Raw genomic sequence first — 26,872 nt, forward strand, 5'->3', positions numbered from 1 at the left:
AACATCAAACGAAGGGTGTGGTAGCCCGCATCCGAACACGGCAGCTTATCAAGAGCCATAACCATCCGGCATCACTCCGGTCCCTGACGCTCAGCCGGGGCACTGCTCGGCTTCCTCCCTCTGTGTGTTGCTGTTTCCATGAGCATCTCGCCCTCTCCAGCTTCCACTTCCTTTCCGTGCTTCGTGCATCTCGGAGACCATTCTGTCTCGGACAGACAAGGGCTTCTCGTTCGTCCTGCGGCTGCGACATTGCTGAACGAATCTGGTTGCATTCTCAATGGACGTCTGGGTTGTTTCCGGTTGTGTGTCTCTCTCTGCCATTGGAAGCAAGGCCACCTTGAGCATCCTTACACCTATTTGTTTGGCTTGGTTTGGTTGGCCACATTATTGTCGCATATCTAAGAGGCCAGCTCGCAGGAGTGCAGCCTCTGGGTCAAAAGGCTTGCCTGTTCTCATTTTGATAGATTTTGCCCCAAAGGCCGGACCACTCTGCACTTCTGCCTGCAGATCTGGGGGCACACCTCCCCTCCCCCTCACTCCGGCCAGCGCTGTACCTGATCAGACATGAAAGTCTTTGGCAGTTCTGATGTGTAAGCATTGTCTTGTTGTGATTGGCCTTTCATTGTGATGGAGGTTGAACATCTTTTTGTTAGTTTCAGGGGCCATCTCTGTTCCTGTTCTGCTCCCTGCAGCTTTTTAATAATTTTCTGACTCTGTTTTCAAAGATAGAGAGCCGTTCTAGCCAATCTCACCTTCCATCTCTCCTCTCAGGTCACCCCATCATTTTTGAGACCCAGACCGTTTCCGCAAAGCTCTCTCCCCTCCCTGCGGCCGAGGCAAGTGAGGCTGGTGATGGGCTTGAGGATGGGCTGGAAAGAGAAGGGGGAAATGTGCCAGAGCCTGGGTGCCTGCTATCTCCCCTCCATCATACCTTGCACTAGTGAGGGACAGATAAGAGCTGCAGCCGGTGGCAGAGATAAGAGGCTTGGACAGCCAGAAGGCTCTGAATTGTGCCGCAGAGACAGCCAGAGCCAGAGCATTCGGGAGTCCCAGGACGGAAGGGGGGGGGCCTTTGGAAATTGACGTCTGCATTGAACTGGTTAACAGCTGAGCTTGGGGTCAGGCAGGCTCTGTGGGACCCTGGCCTCGCCTCTTACCACCTACCTATGAGCCTGCCTGGCAGTGAGGCAACATCTCTGAACCTCAGTCTCCCCACCGCCAAAATGGGGGCACCGGAAAATACACCCCTCCAAGAATTAAGTGAAGGACTCTCATATTAGCCCCACAGCTGTTTGGCCTTGTTTGCATACAATGAGGAAAGTGAAGCTAGGATTAGTGGGTTTGCATAAAATTTAAGTTTACAATTTGTTAAAATTGTTTTTATGCTGAGATTACATTTCTTCTCTATGACCTCAAAATGTCCTTTTTAGATAAAATGCTGACCATTTCTGTTTATTTTTCTCTCCCTGCCTGACACTTTTTAATATTCTTTTTTTTTTTTTTAAGTTTTTGGTTGCTAGACTGTTTGTTTGCTTTTTGGTTGGTTGGTTTTAATCATCTTACTTGGCAAAGTAAAAAGTTGACAGTCTTATGTCAAGCCCATTTTTTTAAGTGTTACTGGTCCATGGTATCCAATAGTCTGGGAACTGCTGTATGAAATGAAAAAACATAGGAAAAGTATTTAAGACCAGGCCAGAGGCATAGCTGGCACTTAGAAAGTAACCATTGTTGTTTCACGATTGTGAAATGATGATGATGGTGGTGTTGGTGATGATGAAGGTGATGGTGGTAGTGGTGGTGATGGTGATTGTGGTGATGGTAGTGGTGGTGATGGTGGTGGTGGTGATGATGGTGGTGGTGGTGGTGATGGTGGTGGTGGTATTGGTGATGGTAATGGTGTTGGTGATGATGGTGGCAGTGGAGGTGTTGGTGATGATAGTTGTGWTGGTGGTGATGGTGKTGGTGRTGATGGTGATGGTGGTGGTGTTGGTGATGATGGTGGTGGTGGTGTTGRTGRTGGTGGTGGTGATGGTGGTGGTGGTGATGGTGATGGTTGTGCTGGTGATGGTAGTGATGGTGGTGGTGATGGTTGTTTTGGTGTTGGTGTTTGTGGTGGTGGTGATGGTGTTGGTGATGGTGGTGGTATTGGTGATGGTGGTGCTGATGGTAGTAGTGGAGATGGTGATGCTGGTGGTGGTGGTGAGTCCCTGCTGAAACTTCTGTAAAAGAAAACTTAGCAACTCTTGAGAATAAGGTTGCTCTGTCCCAGGGTTGCCATAGCCTAGGGACAGGTGGCAGTGAGCTTGTCCACCAAGTCACCTGGACAGACCCTAGGACATCCAAGGATGAGGGAGATGCCTAGGCACAAGCCCCTTAATCCTTTGAGGTCCCTACTGGGCCATCCACTGGCCAGAGACAGGAAAGGTGATCCCAGCGGGGATACCAGGGGAACTAGCCCCCTCCATACCAGAGGGCACCATGTGCCCGTGTCTTACCTGCCAGAAGCCCCTCTCACCAACTTGGCCTGGCCTTCTCCCTGCCCCTCAGCCACGTCAGTGCACCACACACCTGCTCTCTGGCTGCCTTTTCCCCAGCAGCATACTCTGCTGCTCTTTGGGCCAGTCACGTACTCCCCGAGCAGGCTCCTGAGGGTCCTTCTCGGGCCCCTCCCCTCCCAGGGGTCCATCCTGGCCTCGGGGCCCACACGTACAGAAAGCCGTCCTGTCCTGCTAGGAAGGCTCTGCCTCTTCCCTCCACAAAGCTGCTAGGAGCTGTCTGGAACGTTAAGGGTGAGATGATGCAAAGCATTTGGGGAAACATGTGAACGTTCCTGCCTCTGCCGACCCCATCCATTTCAATTAATATTTACAGTACGGTCCTGAGCCTGGCTAAAATAGAATGCCCCCCCCCCTTTCCCAGTCCTGTGAGTCACAGGCAATAAAGGACAGCAACCTCCAGCAGAGGACCCGTAGAGGACCTCCAGTCCTGGAGGCCAGGTCACAGCCAGGGTCAAGGGCTCAGGCACAGCACCTCCTGTCCGTGGGAAAAAAATGCAGGCTGCTCCCTAGGCACTGGAGCAAAAGGCTCGTTGCCCTTGGGAGGGATGTTTCTATGGATAGGGACCTTTCTGTGACTCCAAGACGTGGCCAGAAAATCCGGAACTCCCTGGTGCTCTCCATTGGAGAAGAGGGTGACCTCCGCCATCTGATCCCAGTGTGACACGTGCATCCGTGCACCTGCCGGCCTTGCTCACTGGCTGTCTCATCTGCCCCCAGGTACATGATCACCAGCCTGGACCGCACCCACGCGGGCTCCTACCGCTGCATCGTGCGGAACCGGATGGGCGCCCTACTGCAGCGGCAAACTGAGGTCCAGGTGGCCTGTGAGTAGTACGATGGGCGACTTGGGGGCAGGGAGGGGTGTGAAGCAGGAGGCGGTCTGCAGGGTCTCTGCCCACCCCCAGGCTAGGGGCAGAGCCAAATCCCGGCCATAGCTTTCCATGCTCATTGGGCCCTAATGGTGGCCCTTCCCGCCTATCACGGGAGTGCCCTCGTTTTGTGGTTGCCGGGTGCTCTCAAGGGTGCCCCGCTGATAAGTGACACATGCATCTGCCAGCTCAGGGTTTAGCACTCTGTGCATGGGACCAGCTGCTGCTTCTTTCAAAGTGCCTCACACTTGGGGGTTTAATGATGGCCTGTCTGAACCTCTCCAGCTCTGACACTCCTCTCCGCAGACTTGCTGGTACCCACCCCTGGACCTTAACCTTTCCCTCCTCCGACTTGCTCACCCAGGAGCCGTAACGGCGAGTGGGTCCCATGGTCCGCGGGGTCGTTGGGAGATGCCTTATGGTGGCACCATGACCCTAAGAGGAGGGGCGGGGAGGACGAGTCTAGGTGTTTGGAGGAGCCAGGTGAGCAGATAGTGAAGTAAAGGGACACCTGTAGTCCCTGCACCGGTCCCTGGAAGGACGTTCTCAAACGGAAGAAGGGAAGGCATCTTCAGAAGGAGGCCTCTCAGGGACCCAGAGCACCAACCAACACCCTCCTCCTGAGACTCAGCCTCCCTGTCCGCGTCCTACCCCCCTTCCCAAAATAGCTGCTGTGTGCTAGAAATCAGCCTCATTCTGGGCTCTTCCAGGGGCAGAGGTCTCCGAGGTGGCGCAGTGGGACATGAGACCGCGGAAAGCCTTAGTGAGCCTTGAAATTAAAAAAACAAAATAAAAAATAAAGGACACCTTCTCATCCAAAGCCTACAGGGGATCGCCTCTGAATTAGCACAGGAGAGAGCTTGCTCCTCGAACAGAAGTAGGGGAGAGAAATCTAAAAGGAAACCTCAAGCGAGGTGAGGAGTGTTGATAATAATTATGGAAAACAACCGTAATCAAAGGTGGAGGACGGATTGTCTCCATAAATCAGCACTAAAGGCAACTCAGCTCACTCAGAGGAGTGGAAAAGCCCAGAATTAAAATGATGGATCAGGGCACTGTCAGCGGCTGGAGAGCTCCCGGTGAGCTTCATTTAGCCAGTGCCCAGAGTCCCGCAGGGCAGGGGCAGAGCCACAGACCAGCCTCCAGAGGGACCACGGGTGCAGGCATGTGTTTGTGTGCACGTTTGCGTGCGTGTGGCTTCATGCACGCGTGTGCAGACACATGTGTGTGTGCATGAGTCTGCTGCTTCATGCCCCGCGTGCGGGAGACAACACGTGTGCACATGCAGGTGTGTCCATGTACGTGTGTGCAGGCCTGTGTGGAAGGGCACACATGGGGTTGGTCTGCCTCTTGGCTCACCTCGGTGCTGGTGATACCATACGTGTTTAAGTCCGTGTGCATGCAGTTGGAAACGCCATCCAGGACATAGTCTCCCCAACCGTCTAGGCTCATCCACAGAATTCCTTGAGCTGCTGTGCCCAGTGCACCTGGCCCACGCCTGCCCGTAATGCACCTCCAGTCAGTAGGCATTACTGCTGGAATTAATATTCTGTAGCAGCGTGCCGGAGAAAGAAGAAACAGGCCACGGAACGGAAGGGCTCCTGGCGCACACTCTTCTGACCAAATGCAGAGCAGTGGGCTGATACTCAGCTGGGCCTTGAAGCCAGCCCAGCGTCTGCCCCTCATGGGGGCGCGTCTCACGGGGGCGTCCGTGTCCCCCTCAAAGCCACGTGGCAGCCTGGGCTTTGGGAGCCTCTGCACACGGTCACGGCCGTCATTGCTCCCAGGCTCTACAGGGCTGCTGCTTAGCTGTGCCCCTGTGGCAGCAGGTGGTCCCTGGCAGAGAGCAAGAGGTACCTGGAAGGGCCCGGAGGACCGAACGCAGTGGGGACACCCAGGTTCACCCCGTTCCTGACCACGAGCTGCAGCTCCCGGGCCAGCCCCAAGAAGCGCTCCTCAAATGACACCGAGCCGCCTTGCTCCGTGGCGTCGCAAAGAAGAAGCTACTGCTTGCGGCCCTTCGGATCTAAAGCCAGAGGCGTGAGGGGAAGCCCTGGGAACTCCAGGGGGCAGTTGAGAAAAAACACTCACCCTAATACGTTAATGACGGTTCCACTGCGCCCCCCTCTCCACCCAAGGTGGCCACGGTGGGACGGAGAAGGGAAACTCACCTCCCTGTCCCTTCCCTTGCTGGACACACTCGTCTCATCTGGGGGAGGGTGGGTTTCTCTCTCTCCCTAGTTGTGGAAGTTGAAGAATCTGTTGCCCAGCCTGTCCCCCAACCCCTCAAACACTTTCCAGGATCCCGGGGGCGGAGAGCGGGGAGACCTCGCAAAACCATCCCACCCACAGCATCACGCTTTCCCACCTGTTGAAGGGCAGTGCACACCCTTCTCTCCAGACCTTACCCTGCAAGGCTTGGGGGGAGGAGACTGCCTAAGTCACACGGCGAGGGAGTACCAGAGCAGGACTTGAACCCACAGCTGCCTGATTCCAAAATATCCCCCTCACCACCCTGCCATCTAAGATCAGGAAGAGAGAGACCAAACTGGAGTGGGGGTGAGGTGCTCTTGGCTCTCGGCAGAGGCGAGCAGATGGAAAGGCTTACAGGTAGTTCCTGGGTGGTTTTGTGCCTAAAACAGGGTCATGCCATGTATTTGGGGGCAGGGAGGGGTCAGGAAGTGTGGTTTCCAGCCCCAGCCTCAGCGCTGGGTAGCTTAGGACTCTGGACCCCTGGTGTATGTGTGCAGCCGGCGGGAGGGGACAGACAAGGAGGAAGCATGGCCTCCATCCCCCAGGAAAGGGGGGCACATACCCCAAGACCCCATGGAACAGACACGGATTCAAGCCCATGTCCCTCGGGAGATGCCAAAGGAGATACAGCCGAGCCTCCAGAAGGATCCCTCCACCAGTGTAATTGTGTGCCTGTCTTTCCTCCGTGGGTTCCCAGGACAAGTCTGAGAGACAGGAAGGCATCTTGAGATGAGGAAACTGAGGCTCAGGGAAGGTAGTGGACAGCCCAGGTTCTCACAGCCAGCATTTCTGCCTTCTACCTTCTCCTGCCTCGCTGTCAGGACCCCGTAGGGTCCAGCCATGAACCGTCCCCACCCCACCCCTCGCTGTGTGACCTTGGGCAAGTTACTTAACTTCTCTGTGCTTTTGCTTCCTCTTCCCTTTGTGTCCTGGAATAAGCATTTCCGCTTTCTCACTCTGGCAGCCTTCACAGCATACTCCCAGCCACATGTCTGCTCTCCAGAGCTGAGGCTGGGGTAAGGCAAGTGAGACAAGGAGGCGCTCTCCCTCCGCTACTCACCGTGCACTCACTCGCAATAATAGTGGTGCCTCCTTAATCCTCACCCAGTCCCAGTCCAGGGGCTCTCCCGGCTGTGCCCTGCAGGCCTCCTGCATCTGTCTGTCCACCGGTCTCTCTTACACAGTGACACAGATGCCCACCGTCTAAGGATAGGTGGGCAGCGGCTGCTTCTCCAGACCCCTCCGTCTCTCCTGGTGGGTTTCTGCATCCCAGGGGCAGAAGCTTTTGCCCTGGGGCTCCAGGCAGCCTGTTCCTGGTGATGCTGCCCTCCCAGTCTCCTTCCAGGACTGGGCCAGGCAGGACCCACCTCTGGCTCCCACCTCCTCCCAAAGAGGGACTGTGCATTGGGTTCTAACGAGAAATTAATAAGGCAGCTGTGCTAACAACTAATGATAATGGCAAAGTCGTTACAAAAAGATTCTTTACATGTTTTTAATTACAGCAATTAAGAGGAAGTCAATAAAACATCCACCCCCTCCCCAGCTCCCTCTCTGCCTGCATTCCCCGCCCCCGGCCCCATTCTCTTCTTTGTTTCTTTAAAGTTGCCATAAATTTCTGGCTTGAAGCAAGCTGGCTGAAAGGCTGAGAGTGTTCAGAGAGCCTTCCTGGGTCAAGGAGCCTTCCAGGCTCTCTCCACATCCACATCCTGAGGGCAGCAAGCCCACCCACAAGTCACAGGGCAGAGGGCCCCCGTCCCATCCGGAAGCCACCTGTACAAAGAGGGATATGAGGATATCGAGTCTGTTGTTGGGGTTAATGCCCAAAATGCCACCAATGAGCCAGCCCATTTTTGTTAATTTTTTTTTTTAAGATTTTATTTATTTGTTTGACACAGAGAGAGAGAGAGATCACAAGTAGTCAGAGAGAGCGGTGGCGGGGCGGCAGGGGGCGGGGGGGAGGCATGCTCCCTGCTAAGCAGAGAGCCCAATGCGGGGCTCGATCCCAGGACCCGGAGACCATGACCTGAGCCGAAGGCAGAGACTTAACCCACTGAGCCACCCAGGCGCCCCTTTCTTAATTCTTAACCTGAGTGTGAGCATCGAGTGTGGACTATTCAGAGGTCATACTGTAGTTCTAGAGAACATGATCTTGTCTTCCTGGAGCATTTTGCCTGAATGTTTCACTCACTCATGCAACTACTACTATACTCCCACTGCGTGCTGAACTGTGTTCTAGGCAGTGAGGACACAGGCGACAAAACCGGGACACCTGTTCCTGCCCTCAGGAAAGTAGTGGGGTGCCGTAAAAGTTAAAAGGTGAATATATGATAGAATACAGAGCAGAGAAGCCCGTGGAGAGAAAATAAAGTGCAATAAGGAAAAATGAAGCCAAGTTACGTGAGATGGAGGCTGGGGCAGCCACCTCTCAGATATCCTATTTGATATAGTGGCTATGAAAGGCCATCTGGGGAGGTGACATTGAACAGAGTCTCAAAGGAAGCAAGAGAGTAAGGCACACAAAGAGATAAGGTCTTTCCAGCTAGGGAACAGCAAGTGCAAATGTCCTGTGGTAGGTTTGGGTGTCTGAGACCAGCGTAGCTGAAGCAGAGTGAGGGAAGGAGAGAGTGGAAGGAGGTGTAGCTGAGGAACTGGGGCACTAGGAACACATGGCAGCATTCGAGAAGAGGTCGACGCTTTTACTGTTACAGTGCAGTGGAAATAAGTATGCATGGTGGAGAAGAGGCATGATGCGATCTGATCGGAGGGAGAAAGCACTGTTTCCCGAATAAACAAAACCACAATGAAACACCGTCTTGTGTCCACCAGATTGGCAAAAACCAGTAAATCTGGCAAGACCAAGAGAGAAACTCCCATCCGTGCTGGCGGGAGCACGAAGTGGTAAATGGGCGCAAATTTGGAAGCAGTTTGGTGTTATCCGATAAAATTAATGTGTGCACGCCCTGCCACCCAGCAGTTCCGCCCTTAGGCTCATGCTCGAGGGACTGTCTTAGCCGCATGCGCCAGAAGATCCCCAGGAGACTGTTCTTAGCAGGACAGCAAAACCCAGAAAACGGACCCAGCCTGCAGGTACACTGTGCCTTCTCGCCACGTAGACACCCATGCAGCCGCGACAATGACTGGACTGAGTGTAAGCCCACTGCTGGAGCTCAAACACACACACACACACACACACACCAGCAAATCACAGTAGATGACATACAAAGTAATTCCAGCTATAAAGGGCTTGGAACCAGACCACATTAACCCTAAATTATTTAAGGAGGCATTTCTATGCGGCAAAACTTGGGGGGAATTGCCACAGCATTCGGGGCGACAGTTACCTCTGGAGAGGGAGGGGACATGCCTGGGGTGGGGGGACACCATGGCGGGAGCAGGGAGGTTTGTTAGTGTTCCGTTCCCTAAGCTGGGTGACGGGTATGTGAGCGTTTGTTCTAGTCCTCTGCAAAGTAGCCGTGTAATTACATTCACTCTTCTGTATGTATGACATACTTCATGATAAAAAAAAAAAATGCTTTAGAAATAAATAAAGCAACGAATGTATTCTGAAGTGGGATGCCTACTTCACAAGACCTTTTAAGATGTAACAAAGACATCAGGAATTTGGAGGCCCCTTGCAGCTGTGCCCCAGGCTCACACTTCTTTGCTCTTTGGGGAATTTGTTGGGAAAGGCGGCTCAGCGCCGTGGGCATCACGTGGCATGTTAACAAGCGTGGACCTCGGGGAGCAAGTGCGAAACCCCTTATCTGTTTCCGCCCTAATGTGCGTGCGTTTTCCCAGGGGTTCCTGGGTACCCAGGCTCTGCCAGCATGTGACCTCCCTCCCTCCAGCCTTCCTTCTGGCCCGGCCTGCTGAGTGGACACCTTCTTGGCCCCTTGCTGCCGCTGTGCAGTGTGTGCGTGGCTGTGCCTTGGGGCCTGTGACCAGAGTGAAGGGCTCCGTGAGCGCATCCCGGAAGCCCACTTGACTCAGTGCAGTGGAGAGAATGGGAGGGTGCTGGGGGCCTGAGAACCATGGTGAGGCAAGGAGATTGTGGGATGGAAACGTGGAGGAGGGCATCAGTGGCCGAACTTGGACCAAGAGCAGCTGTGCCCTTCCTTCCATCCCTCTCACCGTCCACATGTACATACCTGCGCCCATGTACAGTCATCCGTCCTCCTGCCCGCCCTTCCTGCACCCATCCCCTCCTCCCTCCATCCATCCCTCCGTCTTCCTCATCCCTCCGACATCCATCCATCCATCCATCTATCCATCCACCCATCCATCTCTCCATCCATCCATCCATCCATCCATCTATCCATCCACCCATCCATCTCTCCATCCATCCATCCATCCATCCATCTATCCATCCATCCATCCATCCATCCACCCACCTCCCATCCATCCATTTATCCACTGAACAGACCCACTTCCCAATGTCCCTTGACATTTTTTCTCTTGCTCTGCTTAGCCGTGCTCTCCTGTTTCCGGGCCCTCACACACTCTCTTTCCTCTGGACCATCACCCCACCACACGCACACACACACTTAACTAACACCTACTCTTATTTATGTTTCCGCTTAGAATAAGCCTCACCACCACTGCCTCCAGTCTAAAGTAGGTCTCCTGCGGCTGCCTCTCACAGAAGAACCCCGTTCCTCCCTCCTCATGGTTGTCACAGTATGTTACTGAACATCTGCTGTGCCTGTTTCCACGAGCAGACTCTTAAGTCCCACAAGGGTGGGGACCAGGTCTTTCTTCACTACCTACCAGGACCAGCTGTGCCCTTCCTTCCATCCCTCTCACCAAACCTACATATGCAGGTCCAGGCATCCATCCTCCTGCCCTCCTTTCCTCCATCCATCCCCTCCTTGTCTTCCTGTCTTCCCCCTCCCTCCATTCATGCATCCCACAGCAGGGGCTCAGTAAGAGCCACCACATCATGGCATTGGGTGAGTTCAGAAGGAACCCACTGTGTGTGGAGTACGCGGCTAGCTGCCTGTCGGTTCTTGCTGATGAAGGCAGCTGCCTCTTGACGCTTACCGTATAGTGGGGAGAGAGAAAGAATGTGCGTGAAGCTTGTTAAGGCAGGGGTGAGTTATGAAGGAAGCAGAGAGGAAATGCGGTGGCGGGGGGCCAGGTTTGAATGCTGGCCCTGCCCAGCCCTGACTGCTTAACGTTGGATAAGCCACTCTATCTCCATGAGCTTTAATTTCCTCACTGACGAAATGGAGCTAATAAAACTAGAGAGGGGAGAAAGAAACACTATTACCATGAAATTGCTTTAAATTGTTCAAATATATCTTCAGAGTTCTGTGAAAAGTTTTTTAAATAGATAAAATTATTGTGAGGACTGGAATCAATGTGATTTATTGATGCAATTTTTTTATAGACAGAGCCAAGTAATGGAAATTAATAAACAACTAAAAATGTGTATTTATTAGAGTCACGCTGGCTGTGGTAGCATGAGGATTACGTGCACGTGAAGTCCACCTAGAAAGAAAGCTGGTGTAGGGTCAGCCACGGCTATCTCTGTTCTTTAATTCTGCCTGGTGGCATGGGATAATCTTTGCTGAAGAGGTCCATGTTTCAACGAAGCTGTGAAAAATGTACACGATTCTAATATTCTAATACTACAAACATTAGATATAATTTTTAGCACTTTAATATACTCTTCCAGTTTCTGTGTCTGCGTAACAAATTGCCGGAAAGCGTAGTGGTGTACGACCATCATTTATTAGGCTCACTGAGTGGGTGAGCCTTGGATCTAGACAAGGCACGGTAGGGATGGCTCATCCCCGCTCTGTACACTGAGGTCTCTGCTGGAAGACTTAGAGGCTGGGGACTGAATTATGTGAGGGCTCACACGTTGATGTACATGTCCAGTGTGGGTGCTGGCTGTCCTCTGGGGACCTCAGTTCCTCCTTTCAGGCACCCTTCCCGTGTCTGTGTGGGCCAGACTGAGCTTCCTTACAACATGGCGACAGGATTCCAAGCAGATGTGTGTGGACAGAGAGATGGATCCAAGGGGAAGCTGTATCCTTTTGATGACCTAGCCTTGAAGGTGATATACCATAAACTCCAGCACCTTTGTAAGAAGAACGTGTTGGATGGGAGACAAATATTGATGCCGCCATCTTTGGAAAGACAGATCCTGACACACATGTAGTATCTCATGTGATCCTGACTACAACCTATGAGGAAGGGACTCTTCATAATTATGTTTTGCAGAAGAGGACGTTAAGGCTCAGCAGGGTCAAAATTTTGCCCAAGGTCATGCCTGATAAATGGCAGAAGTAGGTTTTGAACTCAAGTCTCAGTGACTCCAAAGCCATTACCATTACATTTACTGCCTGCCGAGTGTAGAGTAAGGATGCCAACGGTGCGTTCTCTTTCTTGAGATCCTTAATTGGCTGGATCCCTCTGAGATGCCATTGACTCATGGCACCTTGGTGAATCATGGCTTGTTCTGGTGACATTCTAGGCAGGGGCCCCGCACAAGGACAAGCCTGCATGAGAAGTAGGGTATAAGTAATTAAGCATGGCAGGAGGGCACATGATGTGGTGTGGGCATTAAGATGGGAAAGGTTGATTGGGGTCAGATTAGGGAGGGACCTCGAATCAAGCAAGGGGATTTAGACTTTCCTGGGACAATGAGGAGATCCCAGAGTTTCTGAGCAAGTCAGCAATATGTCCAGAAAAAATTAATTAGGAAGAGCGTGAGAGATGATGGGTTGGTGGGGAGCCTATGGAGACCTTGTTGTGGGGGGTGGTCAGAGCAGCTGGAGTGACGGGGTTCGATTGGTGGTGGGCCTGTGGGAACTAGGGTCAGAGGGCTTGGTGAATGAGAGGGGTAACCCAGAGGAGGAATCAGAGAACTTTGTCGGGCCACGGAAGGAAGCACAGCACCACGGAAGGCTCCAGGGCAGGAGCAGGAAGCAGCTATTCACGGAAGATCGCGAGAAGGAGGTATGAAAGGCCGACATTTCTGTTGGGAATCAAGTGTTGGGTTTTGGAGCTCAGAGAAGAGCCAGAGCAGATAGGAGAGTCTTTGTAGAGGGGCTGTGATCAACATCATCAGAGGAGGGGAGGCAGTGTGGCAGGAGGAGAACCGAACCCAGGACTTTGGAAAAGGAGAGGATGGGCGCGTGGTTCTCAAACTTTGGTGTGCAGCAGCGTCCTGGAGAGAGTGAATCAAGCACTCAGAGGTCCAGGTGCATCAAAGCAGGGCCTTTCCATGCCCTGGGGAGGAGGAAAGGGTGGGGACAACTATGGGCTTACCGAGTTCTCAGGGGATTCTGCGACCCACTGTTAAGAGCCACTAGCTTGAGCCCAGATGGTCATTCTCAACCTTGGCTCATGTTGAAACTACCTGAGCTGCTTCAGAAATATCCACACCTGCGTCCCATCCACCCCTTGGGGGACCTTAAAGGCTGCTCAGGGGCTTCTGAGGCTTAGCCAGCCTGGGGGATACCTGGTTGAAGGAGAGGGAGAAGAGGCAGCGGTGTTCGAGGGGTTGGGAAATAACAGTCAAAGCAGCAGGAGACCAGGTGGCTTGGAATGTGGCCCCCTGGGCTGGGGAGGGGACAGTGGGCCATGGGTCATGCAGCTCAGTGTTCGGTGGTCAGAACCTGATTGCACATGGAAATGCTGATGGCCAGCTCACACCTCATACCAGTGGAAAGAGAAATCTGCTGGTGAGTTCTTGAACTTGGCATCAGAACTTTTTCTAATGGCCAAGCTGGGGACCTTGACTTGAATGTGGACCATGCCCTTCACCGGGGGTCTGGTGATGATGCCGGTTCTGATTCAGTAGGTCTGAGGTGGGCCTTGAAACTCTGCATTTCTAGCAGGTTCCCAGGGGCGCCCAGGCTGCCGGCCCACGGACCACACTTTGAGCAGCAAGGATGTGCATTCATGTTCAAAAGTCCTGACGTTCAGGAGCACCTGGGTGGCTCAGAGGGTTAAAGCCTCTGCCTTCAGCTCAGGTCATGATCCCAGGGTCCTGGGATCGAGCCCCACATCGGGCTCTCTGCTCAGCGGGGAGTCTGCTTCCTTCTCTCTCTCTCTCTCTGCCTGCCTCTCTGCCTAGTTATGATCTCTGTCTGTCAAATAAATAAATAAAATCTTAAAAAAAAAAAGTCCTGACGTTCAGCAGGGACACCCGTTCCCGTACCCCAGCGTAGCCCTCTGCTGCTAGAATCAAACCCCACCGTGGTTCCAGCAGCCAGGTGGGCGACCAGAAGTCGCTCTCTTCTGCATCTCTGCTGCTCTCTTCCCCTCCTGGCTGACACACCAGGGCTGGGAGAAATGTTCCCTGCTTATCTGCCAGCGGGGTAGGCATGTTTTTAAAAGAGCAATATGGTGTTTCCGTTCACACATGCACGGGCCTCCCACCCAAGGCAGAGGAGGGAAATCACCTCTTTTCTCCAAGAGCATCCAAGACCCCATCCTCTGCCGTGTACCCAGCCTTGCCTCCACCAAGAACCTAGCACACCAGCCCCATCAGCCCTGTGATAAGCCCTTCGCCTCACGCTGAAACCCCAACCGCCCTTCCAGATGCAGATCGGAGTTCAAATCCTGGCTCTGCCCCTTCCTAGCCACGTGCCCTTGGACAAGTCGAGGAACCTCTCTGAGCCCGTCTGGGCAGTTTTTCCCTTTGTAAAACGTGTGAAATAATGACCAGCCTCTTCATGGTTGAAGGATGAATTGATCAGTTCACGGATATGGATATAGATCCAAAGGCTCAAAGAGGGACGTTTCCTAATGATGGGCTTCTAGGGTGGGGTGATGGGGTCAGGTGGGTGGTCTGAGCCCGGCGGCCTCCTTCCCCATGGTCATCCTGCTGCCGCCATGCCCAGCCCAGGAGCTGGGCAGTCTGACCCCCACATCTGCTCTTCCCTCCTGCAGACATGGGGAGCTTTGAGGAAGGCGAGAAGCACCAGAGTGTCTCCCACGGAGAAGCAGCTGTCATCCATGCCCCACGCATCGCCAGCTTCCCACGGCCACAGGTGACCTGGTTCCGGGACGGCCGCAAGATCCCGCCCAGCAGTCGCATGTGAGGCCCTGCCCTGGAGGGGGGACCCAGGAGGCTCGCCCTGGTGGGGAGGGGATCTGGGACCTCCCCAGTGACAAGAGAAGGGTGGCTTACAAGGAGGGGCTTTCTGGGAACACGCGTGTGAAGACTGGGAGACACAACAGCTCGGTGGCTTTCCTGGGGAACCCCAGGGCATTGGCCCCCCTCTCAGCGGCTTCCCAAAGCACTTAAACCCCCAACAGACAGCGACAGAAGCCATGCCCATCTGCAGTAGGGCGCTGGCGTGTCCCCGGCAGGGTGGCCGCCCAGCTGCTTCCTGTGTGGGGTGCGGGTGTGGCTGTGTGTGTTTTGGCTGCCGGGAGGAGGGGAGGCTAGGGGAGGCCCCGGCAGGGAGAGAAACACATGGCCCTTTTAGCAGTAACAAGGACACTCTGTGTGGCCCTGGGCGTGGGTTGTGGCAGCCGGGCATGGGGGCAGGGGCTGTGGAGTCAACACCTTCACAGGGGGCCGGGGGCAAAGCGTTTCCTCCAGGGACACTCCCGGCCCTCCTGATCCCGCCTCGGGGTCTGGAGCCAGCCTAGGCCCTTTTGGACTCCAGCTCTCCCCCCGCTCCCAGAAAACAAGAAAGACCACCTTTGTCCTGGTCTCCACAGGCCACAGGTCAGCTGTGGGCGGAACCCGTCCTCGTCTGTGGGAAGTGGGAGCCAAGATGGACAGTGTTGCCTTTGGGCTGAGAGGGGCCTTAGAAGGATAGCGTGATAGCATCCCAGCACAAACAGTGGCTGTCGCTCATTAAGTGGCCGCTGTGTCCTCGAACCTGGGCTAAGCACACTACACATGCCATCCTCTCCTCCAGGATGGGTGTGTACCTCCCTGCGCGAGACACTGTGTCTTGTTCCCCTTTCAGTCCCCAGAGCGCACGCCCAGCTCGCACCCGTGGGAGGAATGACCCGCACAATAGTCCTGTGAGGGGGCTGGCTTTGGCTCTGCTTTCTGGACGGGAGACCCCCCCCCGGAGCTGAGCTACGTTGCCGGCTCTCACACAGCTGGTTCCAGGCTCCCCGACTCCAGAATCAGGGTCCTTAGTTCTGTCTTGCATGGAAATTATGTGACAACAGGGACCCAGACAAGGAGAGAAGAAGGATAAAGTGATTTTGTGTGCAGAGAATTGGTCCTGGTACAGTGATTCTCAACCTGGTTACCTGTTAAAATTGTTTTGGACGATTTAAAACGAGTTGATCTTTAGATCCTAGCCTTGCACTTTCTGGTTTGTTGACACGGGGTGTACCCTGGCACATAGCTCCCCAGAGACTCTGATGTGCAGGCTTGAGATGTGCACAATTGAGAACCACTGTCCTAGAATATGTCCGTTACCCACAGACACAGAAATGCTGCATAACAAAAGGTCCCAGGGGCCCAAGGCAGTGAGCATTTCTGTGTCCTGTGAATGTGCACATTGGGGGACCTTGGCTCGGGCTCCCTGACTCGCCTGGGGTCGGATTGGCAGGTCAGATTAACCTGGGGGACTCTACTCTGTGTGTCCCATCCTCCAGCCAGCCAGCCCCGGCTTCTAGAAGTTGCAGAGGAGTAGGGAGGGAGCAGAAACATGGATTTGCCAAGCTTCTGCTAACGTCCCGGTGGTCTAAGTGAGTTTCATGGTAGGACTCAGCCTCCAGAAACAGGAGGATGCACTGTGCCTCTTGAGTGGGAAGACCCACGAAGTCACATGGCAAAGGGTGTGGCTTCAGAGCTGGGGGAGCACCGGGGGCGTCCCTCCGCCCCCCAGGTTAACGGGCGGGTGGTCGGACTCCTGCTATAGAAGGCTCAGGCTTCCTCACGCCTCCTTAAGGGTCAGTAAAGCCAGCAGAACGTGATTTACCCTTCACACAGACAGTGAGGCTGACTTGCAGCAGGGGGGCGTGGCACTCCCCAACACAGGTCCCGAGACACCTGTGAACACGCGTGTCCCCAGCCCTCCCTGGCCCCCTTCTCTGAGGTTCTCTAGCTCAGCTCCAGGTGTGCCCGTGACGGCAGCCCGCCGGCCGGTCAGCGGGCCGAGGCTGCCTGGAAGGCCGTGTTGAGAAGGATGCTGAGGCCCCATCCAGACTGGGGGACCAGAGCGGCTCTGTGACAGGTCACAGCGGGCACCGTGGCCACCGGAGGGCTCGTGGGCGCATCTCTCCAGTGTCGGCTGTGGCAGATGAGAGCCTCTCTCCGCCCTCGCTCCCATCGCCCCTCGCCTCACACCATGCCACCCCCTCTTCTCACTCCCACCCTCCGTCCTCACCCCCTCTCTGTTGCCAACAGCCTCTGGCGCCAGGACAGAGTGATCTTGGCGCGCAGACACATGCCGCCTTCGTGGTCACACCCGCCGCCTTCCCGCCCGATGCGGCGCTCCAGCCAAGCACACGAAGGAGGGCTGTAGAGATGGTATCTCAGCAGTTACAGCGGATTAATATTCCTGGCGGAGAGGAGAGGTCCCTGGAAGCAAACTCCCTGGCGTCTGTTTGCCAGAGTTTGTATCTGCCGCGCGCCGTTGGCCAGAGGGGCGTGCGGGGCGCCCGCGGCAGCTGCTGTCTCCAGCGGGCCCCTCGCGGCCCGGGCAGGGACGCCGATCAGCCACACTTCGCCGGCGCTCTGGTGCTCCCTGTTGGAAAGGAGGCAGGACGCCCGGCAAAGACCCATGCTGGGGGCTTCGGGCAGGTTCTACGACGATTTCTTTTATTCCTAATTAAATTACCAACGGGGCCCCCGTGGACCCGAGGGGAAGGAAAGGTCTGGCTTAGTAGGAGGAGGGACGGAAGGCGGGGTGGGAGCTGGGCCAGTGATAGAAGTGGAAAAAGTCGAATCCGTTGGCGCCTGAAGAGTGTGGCTGGGGAACAGAAACCCGTCCCTGCCTGAGAGCTGAACCCTGACCTCCGTGCCCCACGTGCATTCCATCAGCTTCCTTCAGAGTTGAGTGAGTCTGGGGTGCAGGAGGCCAGAAGGCCCTCTGAGTGCCAGGAACAGCTCTGTGCCCTTGGCAAGTGAGGTGCGGGGTCATTCCAGAACCATCTATCGAGGGAGTGGTCATGCTGCAGAAGGCGGGAAGTCCAGGGACCTTCCTCAGCCACCTGCTGATGGCAGGGGGAGGGCGGGTCAAAGGCCGTGAGGGCTTCCAGTCCATCTGCCACGTTCGGAGCTCCAGCCCTGGCCCTGAGGGCCCCAATCCAGAGTGTTCTTGCCCCTAGTGCGAGTCAAGGCAACACCAGCTACAGGGACAGACCCCCAAATCCCGGGGGCTTAGCTCATTTGAAGTCCCAGCAGAGGCAAGGGAAGAGAGGGACGCTCCTCCACAGTCATTCGAGGGCCCAGCTCATAGGGGCTCAGCTGTCCTCAGCCCTGTTCCGACTAAGGGGAGAACCTAGGAGTCACACAGGAGTCCTCAGTGTCTGAGCCTGAAGATGGCCCATACAGCTTCTGCCATATCCCACCAGCCCAGCCCATGCCCCCACCTGGCTTCCCGGCTGCTTGCGTCTCACTGGAAGGGGAGCCTGAAACAGGGATGAACTGCCCCCCACTGTGCCCTTCCACCTGGGACGGGGCATCTCCACCACGGCCTAGTCCCCACTTGGGGCCTGAAAAACCGTTGTGTGGGTGGTACAGTGCATTGTAGGACCCTTAGCAGCATCCCTGACCTCTACCCGCCAGTTCCTATCACAGTCCCACAGCTGTGATACCAGCACGTGTCAGGACATTGTCCAGTGTCCCCTACAGGCTGAAGCCACCCCCGGTTGAGAACCACTGACCTAGAAGAATCCTTCGTAATGTAGACAACATAGAGCAAAAGCAGAGATTAGGGGGTGAGGTGGGTCTTCCTGGTCAAGGAGAGAAAGCCCTAGACATGGGAGCCCTCCCTGGAAGCCAGAGGGGGCTCAGGGTAGGCAGGTGTCCGGGGAGTGTGACCTGGCCACGCCCAGTGCGCCCAGCTTCCAGAAACTTCCTTCAGCCACTCCTCCAGTGCCACAGTGTCAGGAGAGGGTGGGGAGTTCCCATCAAGTGGTCCAGGGGCACCACCGCTCATCACGTTAGTCCCGACATTGGACTGCAGGCCAGGTGAGGGCTGTGGGAGAGGGAGGGTGACAGCCTCAGGCAAGCTGTGGACAGCACCAGAGCAGTGACAGGAGTCAAAGTTCCTCAACCTCGTGGCTCGGAAGGATCTTCACAAGCATTTTTTTCCACCCCCTTCACAGACAGGGAGACAGTTTCAGCACGGAGAACGATGTGTGCTCTTTCAAGGCTATGGCCAGAGCTCATTCCAGAGCTGCCCCTGGCCCTTGACACGGCCCAGCCTTCCTCCCCCACCCTGGCCTGGCCCACAAGCTACACTAAAGGACAGGGACCTTGGCAGGAGACTTCCAGGGAGGGAAATGGTCCCCGTTCCTGTCCCAGCTTGTCACTTTTAAAATATTTTAGCCTGGTGTTATCTTAACTTCCTATCCAGCTCATTAGCTGGAGGGTGATTTTCTGCCAGGGGGAAAAAAAAATGGGTACTGTTAGGGTACCCAAGAATTGGGGCGGGAGGGCTTTCCCCTCCCTACTTCCCAGAGCTCTGCTGGCATTATGAGACTCAGCCCAGGAACCCTTCAGAACCAGGAGAGAGGGGACACCAGCATGGCCCAGCTAGAGAGGCATTAGTGGGGATGTTTATTTGAAAGCCTGTTTAAAACTGTAACATTCACCTAATGGGAAAATTTGCAAAGAATTCAACTGGGTCTGTCCTTGTTAAACTAACATTAAGGATGTTTAACAGCTGTCTCGGGTACATCACATTAAAATCTGAGCTAGACTTGACAAACTAATGGTTTTGTTTGTCATGGAGAGAACCGGGGGTGGGGGTGGGGCGCAGGCAGAGGGGGCGTGGGCAGTGCTCCTGGTGCTGTCTCCCCAATGTTAGATGGGGGTCCCAGCTTCCCACCTGGACCGGCCCCTTTCCCTGCCTGCAGACCAGGTGCTGCGGGGCTGCAGGGTGGGACCCCAGCAGAAGGAACCTGCACCCCACTGCCTAGCTGTCCTCCTTCCTCTTCAGCCCGCAACAATCTCATTCTTGTTGACCGGCTTCAGGAAGAGAGCACCTGACAGCCCGAGAGGGGGCTGGGGGGCCAGAGAAACCCCCGTCATGGGTGTTACAGGCCACCTGTGGCTTTGGGATCAATCCCAACAAATGTAGGATTAGGTTAAGGCATCGATTCTGGAATGATCCTGCTCATTTCTAAATTCATGATCATCACTCCTCATTCGTTCCTTGTTCATGTCCACTGAATGGATTTCTTTGGTGCTGGACCCTCCTGGTGAAGAAAGGGTCACACTCAGCATCGAAGCTGTGACGAAGGAGAGAACAGAAGGCCGTGGGGGCTCAGACGCCCAGGACCAGGCGTGGGGTGGGGGCCGGGAAGCCCCCAGGGATGGTCTCGGACCTCTGTGCATGTGCTGGGTTTGGGTCTGACCCCGGCTCTGGCGGCATGTTGGGATTCTCTGCAAAGAGTCGTGCTAGAGTTGAGGCCGTGAGTGGTCCCAGGAGCGGGGCTGGAGGAGGGGCTCCAGGGGCCTCCAGCTTCTTGTCCCCACGCCCATCCTCCAATGCTCAGAGCCCCCGGGCCCCCATGTGACAGATCCCTTTCCTCTGCACAGAGCCATCACCCTGGAGAACACCCTCGTCATCCTGTCGACGGTGGCTCCCGACGCAGGCCGCTACTACGTGCAGGCTGTTAATGACAAGAACGGGGATAACAAGACCAGCCAGCCCATCACTCTTGCCGTGGAGAGTAAGTAAGCGGCCGGGCCTGGGACGGATGGAGGAGTGCGTCATTAAATCTTGGGAACGGGGCTCCAGGGGGTCGTTGGGAAGATGGAATGGTGGCGGAGTGGGGAGGCTAGAGTAGGGCAGCGGAGGGGCCCCGAGGGATTGGAGGCGGAGCCCCAGCACTGGGAGCGTGGGGAGTGGAAGCAAGGAGGGAGCCGAGCGCCAGACCCCGTCCCCGTGACAGAGCTGAGATCCTGCATCAGGGGAAGGGACTCCGAGCTGGCTGTTAGCAGGGCTGCTGGGGGCCCAGGGAGGACATGAGATGCAGGGGAGAGTGTTTGTGTGGCTTACGGCTGCTTCTGGGGCTCAGGGGCTGACGGGGAGCTCGCACAGGAGATGAGGCGCTCATTAGGAGAGAACCACTGTCACAGCTTCTGCTCCACTGGTCCATACAAAGCACTCCTCAGAGCCAGGCCATCTCCACTCATGGGAACAGGTCCTCTGCCCAGGCTCCTGCCTGAAAATGCCCCTCTGCCCATCCCAGAGACCACCCAGCACCCTGGAAGAGATGGGCCAGGCTCTCCCCAGTGACAGAGGCAAAGGGGCAGCTCCTTGGGTCTCCTCTGGTAGACAGAGATTTGTCCAGTGGAGACTGAAGGCAGGGGTCTGGTCCCCGGTGGAAATGCTGGGACGCCCTCCCTGGCCTGATTCTCGCCAAGCAGCCTGGACCCCTCCTCCCTCTGCGCTCCGTCCCTGGGAGAGAGAAGGCGGGGATGGGGGGACCGTGGCTCCGGCAGCCAGCCCAGGCCCAGAAGCACCGAGTACGTAGGACCAGAGCTTGCCGCAGCAGCCGAACAACCACACAAGCTGGGGGAGCCAGATGTTCACGTCCCTCCACATCTGTACCACTCCTGCTCCAGAAGCAAGTCTCATTTATCATCCATGGTCTCGTGGGGGCATAGCCGCCAGCAGCAAGAGGCGGGTGTGGGTCTGTGTGGGGCCTTCCTGTGTCCTGACCCTGATCCTGCCTCTGTCTGCCAGTGTCTGGAAGGTCCAGAACATTCCAGAGCCCTACCATGTCCATTCCTGGGTCTTCTGCGCACCAGCAGAACCCCTTCCCATATTTCTGGAATTCCCTCCTTCTCCGGCCCCAGCTTCCAGTCGGCCTAAAAGGACACCTGAATGTACAGAGTGGGGTTCCTCCCCCCATCGGGGTCACATGTATACCTTCTCATATCGACCTGGGCTAGGGTCTTGGTCTGGTCCCTGTAGCCTGGGGTCCAGCCATGATGTGGGGCTGCTGTTTCAAGGGAACTTAATCATCAGGGGGAGATGTTTTCCCCCCCCATATATTCTCGACGATCAGAATACCTAGAGTCTAATAGAATTCAGTCACTGGGGAAGAGGCAATGTTCACAGTCTGAGTCAAGCCAGGCGTCTTCCTGGGTGACTCAGTTTACCCTGGGACCAGAGGCTGGAGTCCCCCACTCTGTGCTTCTCTCCAGCACCCAACCTCCTCCTCTCAGGCCTTAAGCCCATGACTCTGCGGGCGGACTCTGAATGTCCTTCCCTCTTTGCCCCATCGCGACTCCCACCCCAGCCCTGCATCTGGCCCGAGGGAGGAGGGTAGGACCCTTCCGGACCCCCATGTCCACCCAAGCCTCCCCCGGTTGTCTCTTTCCCCCACCCCATCACCCTCGCCTTCTGCTCTCACGTGGCGATTTGTACTGAATGAAGAGAATCAGCTGATTTTCAGCTAATTTCTCCTCCCACGAGTGATTGCACTTCAAAACCCTGTTCATGTCACCGACACAAGTCCCCCAGCCTGCCTGCCGGCCAATTTCCCAGGAGCGACTGCCACTTCACCCACCACCAGCCGCCCTCGCTGATCTCGGGGAGCCCGGCCCCTCCCTCTGCTCCCCCTCCTCACCCCTCAGCCCTCCTCTGCCCCGGGGACACTTTCTGAGAGGCCCTGGGGCGGGCAGGTGGAGGGATGCCCCTGCTCTTCAGAAATGGAGAAGTTAAGAACAAGGCCAGTGCCCCCCACCCCCGGAGTTGGGAGCAGATCCCTGCCCAGAGGTCACCCCGGTGACCTCACACAGACTGTCAACCCTGGACCGTGGCCCCACACGCAGGAATCAGAGCTGCACTGTCCGATGGAAATGTAATGGGAGCCACAGGAGTAATTTACAATTTGCCAGTCGCCTCATTTTTAAAAAAGGAAAGAGCAACGGGAAATTAATTCTATTAATGTGTTTTGTTTGCCCCAGCATATCCAAAACATTACCATTTTCACATACAATCGACAGAAAATATTAACGAGGTCCTTGACGCTGGGCTTCTCTTTCCTACTAAGTCTCCGACATCTCTGTGTGTTTCATGCTCTGAGCACATCTTTGGGCTGCTCAGTTCTCATCTGAAATACGTGATCTGCATTGAAACGTCATCAGATTTACGGCTGGAAAGGTGGTAGTGGATACCCGAGTTGTTCTACACATACATAAAAGTGTTCTAATAGCTGATTTTGGGATCTGTTTTTAATTAAATGTAAATTAGATCAAATTAAATCCCATTCAATCAAAGGGGCGCCAGTCACATTTCAAGAGCTCCTAGCCACCTGTGGTTCGCGGCCCCCATGTCGATGTCTGCCCAGGAGAGGAGCTTAGCTCCTGCCCACACCCCTCGCGCGCACACACACACATACTTGACCTGTGGCCCAGGTGAGTCACGTGGTCCTTGAGCTTCTGTTTCCTGGTGTCTCTGGCAAAGTGTAGTTGGGACGATTCGAGGAGGTGACCCAGGGAGAATGCAGCACAGTGGTGTCCCTCCTGGTGCCCATTATCAGAATCGTCCCAGGGCAGCAGGATCCAACTTTGCCTGTGTGGAGAGCCCCGGTGCATCCGAAGAGCTAGGGGGCAAGGAGCTGCTAGCATGGGGCCCCCAGCAGAGAGCACCTGTCAGCAAGGTGTGTTCTGCTTAGGGCCAAGTCTGTGCCACCCAGGGCCGTCTTGACATCCCCAGTCCACCCCCAAGCTGTCCATCTCTGCCTTCACACCACTCCAGAATGGGGAGCTGGTGAGGTCAGGGGGAGCCAGAGAACCGGGCATAGGGGTGGGAGGGACAAGGGCCGTTGGCTTCTTTCCTTCTGGGGACCAGAGAAAGGGAGCACCATGTGGGAAACACAGTACAGGTGGGGGGTCCTGGAGCTCAGGGAAAGGGGCGCCGGAGAAGGAGGTCCACAGAGCTACATGTCCAGAGCAGTCAAAGAGAATCAGGGTGGAGGAAAGGGGACTTGCAACCAGGAGGTGACGGGTGAAAGGGGAAGGAGAATGCATGCGTGAGAGCCGGGGGGAGAGGGACCAGGGACACCGGTGGGAGCCAGGAGCTGGGGGTAAAGGCTGAGTGGAGCTCAGAGGAATGTTCAGACAACTTCTGGCAGAGCGGATGGAGGCCAAAAGGAAGATTTGTTACCTCTGTGCCCTAGCAAGGACTGAGCCAGAGAGATGATTTGGGGAGTGGTTAATGGCGTGCGTTTGCAGCCCCAGAGACCTGGTCCCATTCCTGATTTTGTCCCTCATTAGCGACTGTCACTGGGAAGTAAACTACTTAATGTCTCCGGCTTTCTCAGCTTTCTCGTCTGTAAATTCTGGATGACGATAATGACCGGTCGCCAGTGGCCGGTGGCCAGCGCCTTCATGGTGAGGGAGTAGGCGGGTTCAGCAGAGTGCGGGGAAGGGGCCGGATGGGTGGGACCTCTTCCCCTCAGTTGGAAGGTCCTGGAGGGTCTGCGCCTTTCGCCTCCTGGTAGCCTCTGGGTCCATTACGTGGTTTGGGCAGGTGGGGGGAGGGAGACAAGGAAGCTGTCCCCCAGCATAGGCCGGTCCACCCTAGGAGGAGTACCGATTCCACGCCCAGTACTGCGCATTCCGCCGGACAACTTGGCCGCCCCCGCCGGGGCCCTTCTTCCCAGCATCCATCCCACCAGCTCTGATCCGATAAATGTCTAAGCACTGATCTGAGATCCAGACCACGCGTTCCATGAGGACAGACCCCTGCCCATCTCCCTTAGTGGGGGATCCCTGGTGCCCAGCACAGTGTGACAAGAACAGAGCCCTCCCCCAGCAGAGATCTGTTGAGCAAGGGGCTGAACTCACAGAACCTTGCAGTACGGTCATTTTTATTCCCATATTGCCTTGGAGGAAAATCAAGACCCAGCTGAGGCTCCCTGCACCCCCCTCCCTGCCCCCCACCCCCGATGGCTGGGGCGGAACAAGGTTTTGAACTAGGTCCTCCTGACCCTCCCAGCTCTCCTTTGCTGGGTCCAGGGGTCTCCAGCTGTGGCTGGTCCCTCCCCTGCCAGGACTGAGGCATGACCCCCAGGGTCCCCGGTGGATGTCTGTCTCCCCTTCACCCAACCAGCCGCCCTGAGGCCCTGGGCTGCCCCTCTTACCTTTAAACTCCGAGGGCTCTGTTTACCTGGCTCCGCAGTGGGACGCGTCGCTTGGGCTCTAACTGTCTGTCTCCTCCTCCTGCCCCATTAATCTGGGCCACGCTACCTGCGAGTCCCAGCATGTAATAAACAACTTAGAGCACGCTTTTATGGATTTAGCTATATCAGCAGCTTTCAGTCCGATCACTCTTTATGGCATCTACATGAGGCTTTTATATTGTTTCAATTATTCTCCTTTATATGCTTCCTTTCTTCCCTCTTCATTTTACCTTATTTTTTACATTTTATTCCCTTTCCTAGCAAAGTCTGGAGTCCAGGCAGGAAAACCTGCCTGGGGCAGACCGGGGTGGCCCAGAGTGGCAGTGGGGCCATGATACACTCTCCTCCCCATAAAGGATGTCCTGGCACGGTCCCCCATCCCCGCCCGCCCAGGGCTTGCAGGTCATTATGTCGGCTGCCTCCGGAACCTCCCGGGAAGGAGGCAACTGGGTGGGTTTTCGGGAGAGGAAAAGCCCTTTGTGGTGGTTCTTCTGGGAGCCCTGGCGCAGGTGCGTGGAGAATGTGGGAGTTTCTGCCAATACTGGGTCTGTGCTGACCCACCAAGAGCCGGGCCACTTCTTAAAAAACTCAAACAAGGCAAAAGGCAAAGCTACTCCCTCTGGTAGAAGAGTTCAGGGTATGGCCCTGTGTCGTGTTTAGAAAGCCCGCTCGCCGTACGTTCTCTTGCATTTCAGTCTCCAACCCCGGGGTGGCGCGGGGATAGCTCTGGGTCCATTCGTGTCTTCACTGAACAAATATGCATGCGCCCCTGCTGTGTGCCGGGCATGTCTCTGGTGCGGGAGGGGACGTGAGCAAGGCTGTCTTTGCTCATCACAGGTTACCCAGCCAGGGCTTCAGCACAGGCAGTGACCTCTCGCAGTTCGGGAAATCCAAGGTCAAGGGACCAGCATGGTTGGGTTGCACTGAGGCCTCCCCTCCTGGCTTGCAGACAGCTGCCTTCTCGCTCGAGTGGCAGAGACAGAGCTCTGGGGTCTCTTTCTCTTCTGATCAGGGCAGCAGCCCTGTTGGATTAAGGCCCCACCCTTATGACCTCCTTCAAGCCGATGACTGATGAAAGACCCCATCTCCAAATACAGTCACATGGGGAGGGGGCAGTGGTTAGGGCTTCAACATACGAATTTGGAGGAGATCTAATCCTGCCCCAAAACAAGGCTCTGTGAGGTTCCTGCCCCAGAGAACATATTAGCTTCCTTGGGCTGCTGTCACAAAGTCCCACACACTGTGGGGCTTGTAACCACAGAAATGGACTCTCGGACAGTTTTAGAGGCCGGATGTCTGACGTTGAGATATCGGCGGGCCTGCGCGCTCCCTGAAGGCTCTGGGGGAGAGTCTGTTCTCGCCTCCCAGCTCCTAGCAGTGGCTGCCAGTCCTTTGCATTCCTTGCGTTGGGGATGCTTCTCTCCAGGTCTCTCCCTCCACATGTATCCGGCCTTCTCCCCTGGGTATCCATGTGTCTGGGTCTCCATTCCACTCCTCTCGTGAGGGCACGTGCTACCGGCCTTAGGGCTCACCCGGATCCAGAAGGACCTCCTCTTGACTTGACCACACCTACAAGACTCTGTTTCCCAAGGTCTCATCCACAGCTGCCATGGACGTGAATTTGGGGGGTTACTGTTCAACCCAATATAGGGAGTATGCATTCAGGTGGAAAAGGGGGCCGGAGAAGAAGTAAGGTCACAAGAGAAATATGGATGGAGGGAAGGATTTTGAAGGCACAGACAGGAGAAGGGGCTCAGGAGGAGGGTATGTTGTGTGACAGGAAGGTGGGGAGGGCCCCAGAGGTCTCCAGTGGGCACTCCCTGGATGCCATGGGAGCCCATGACCAGAGGGAGGAGGAGAGGTGATAGGGACCCCGGGGTCCTGCTG

General features: G+C 55.6%; 1 protein-coding gene across 1 annotated transcript in view; it reads left to right on the plus strand.

Annotated features, from left to right (window-relative positions):
- Positions 1-26,872, plus strand: part of SDK2 (sidekick cell adhesion molecule 2) — a 245,342-nt gene that overhangs the window by 140,757 nt on the left and 77,713 nt on the right. The window contains exons 3-5 of the mRNA XM_032870716.1: positions 3,276-3,382; positions 14,588-14,735; positions 20,385-20,518. Coding sequence (XP_032726607.1) covers positions 3,276-3,382; positions 14,588-14,735; positions 20,385-20,518 — 389 coding nt within the window. The remainder of the gene's footprint in view (positions 1-3,275; positions 3,383-14,587; positions 14,736-20,384; positions 20,519-26,872) is intronic.

Source organism: Lontra canadensis, unplaced genomic scaffold, assembly GCF_010015895.1.
Source record: "Lontra canadensis isolate GAN:19392208 unplaced genomic scaffold, GSC_riverotter_1.0 scaffold41, whole genome shotgun sequence".
Taxonomy (NCBI): Eukaryota; Metazoa; Chordata; class Mammalia; order Carnivora; family Mustelidae; genus Lontra; species Lontra canadensis.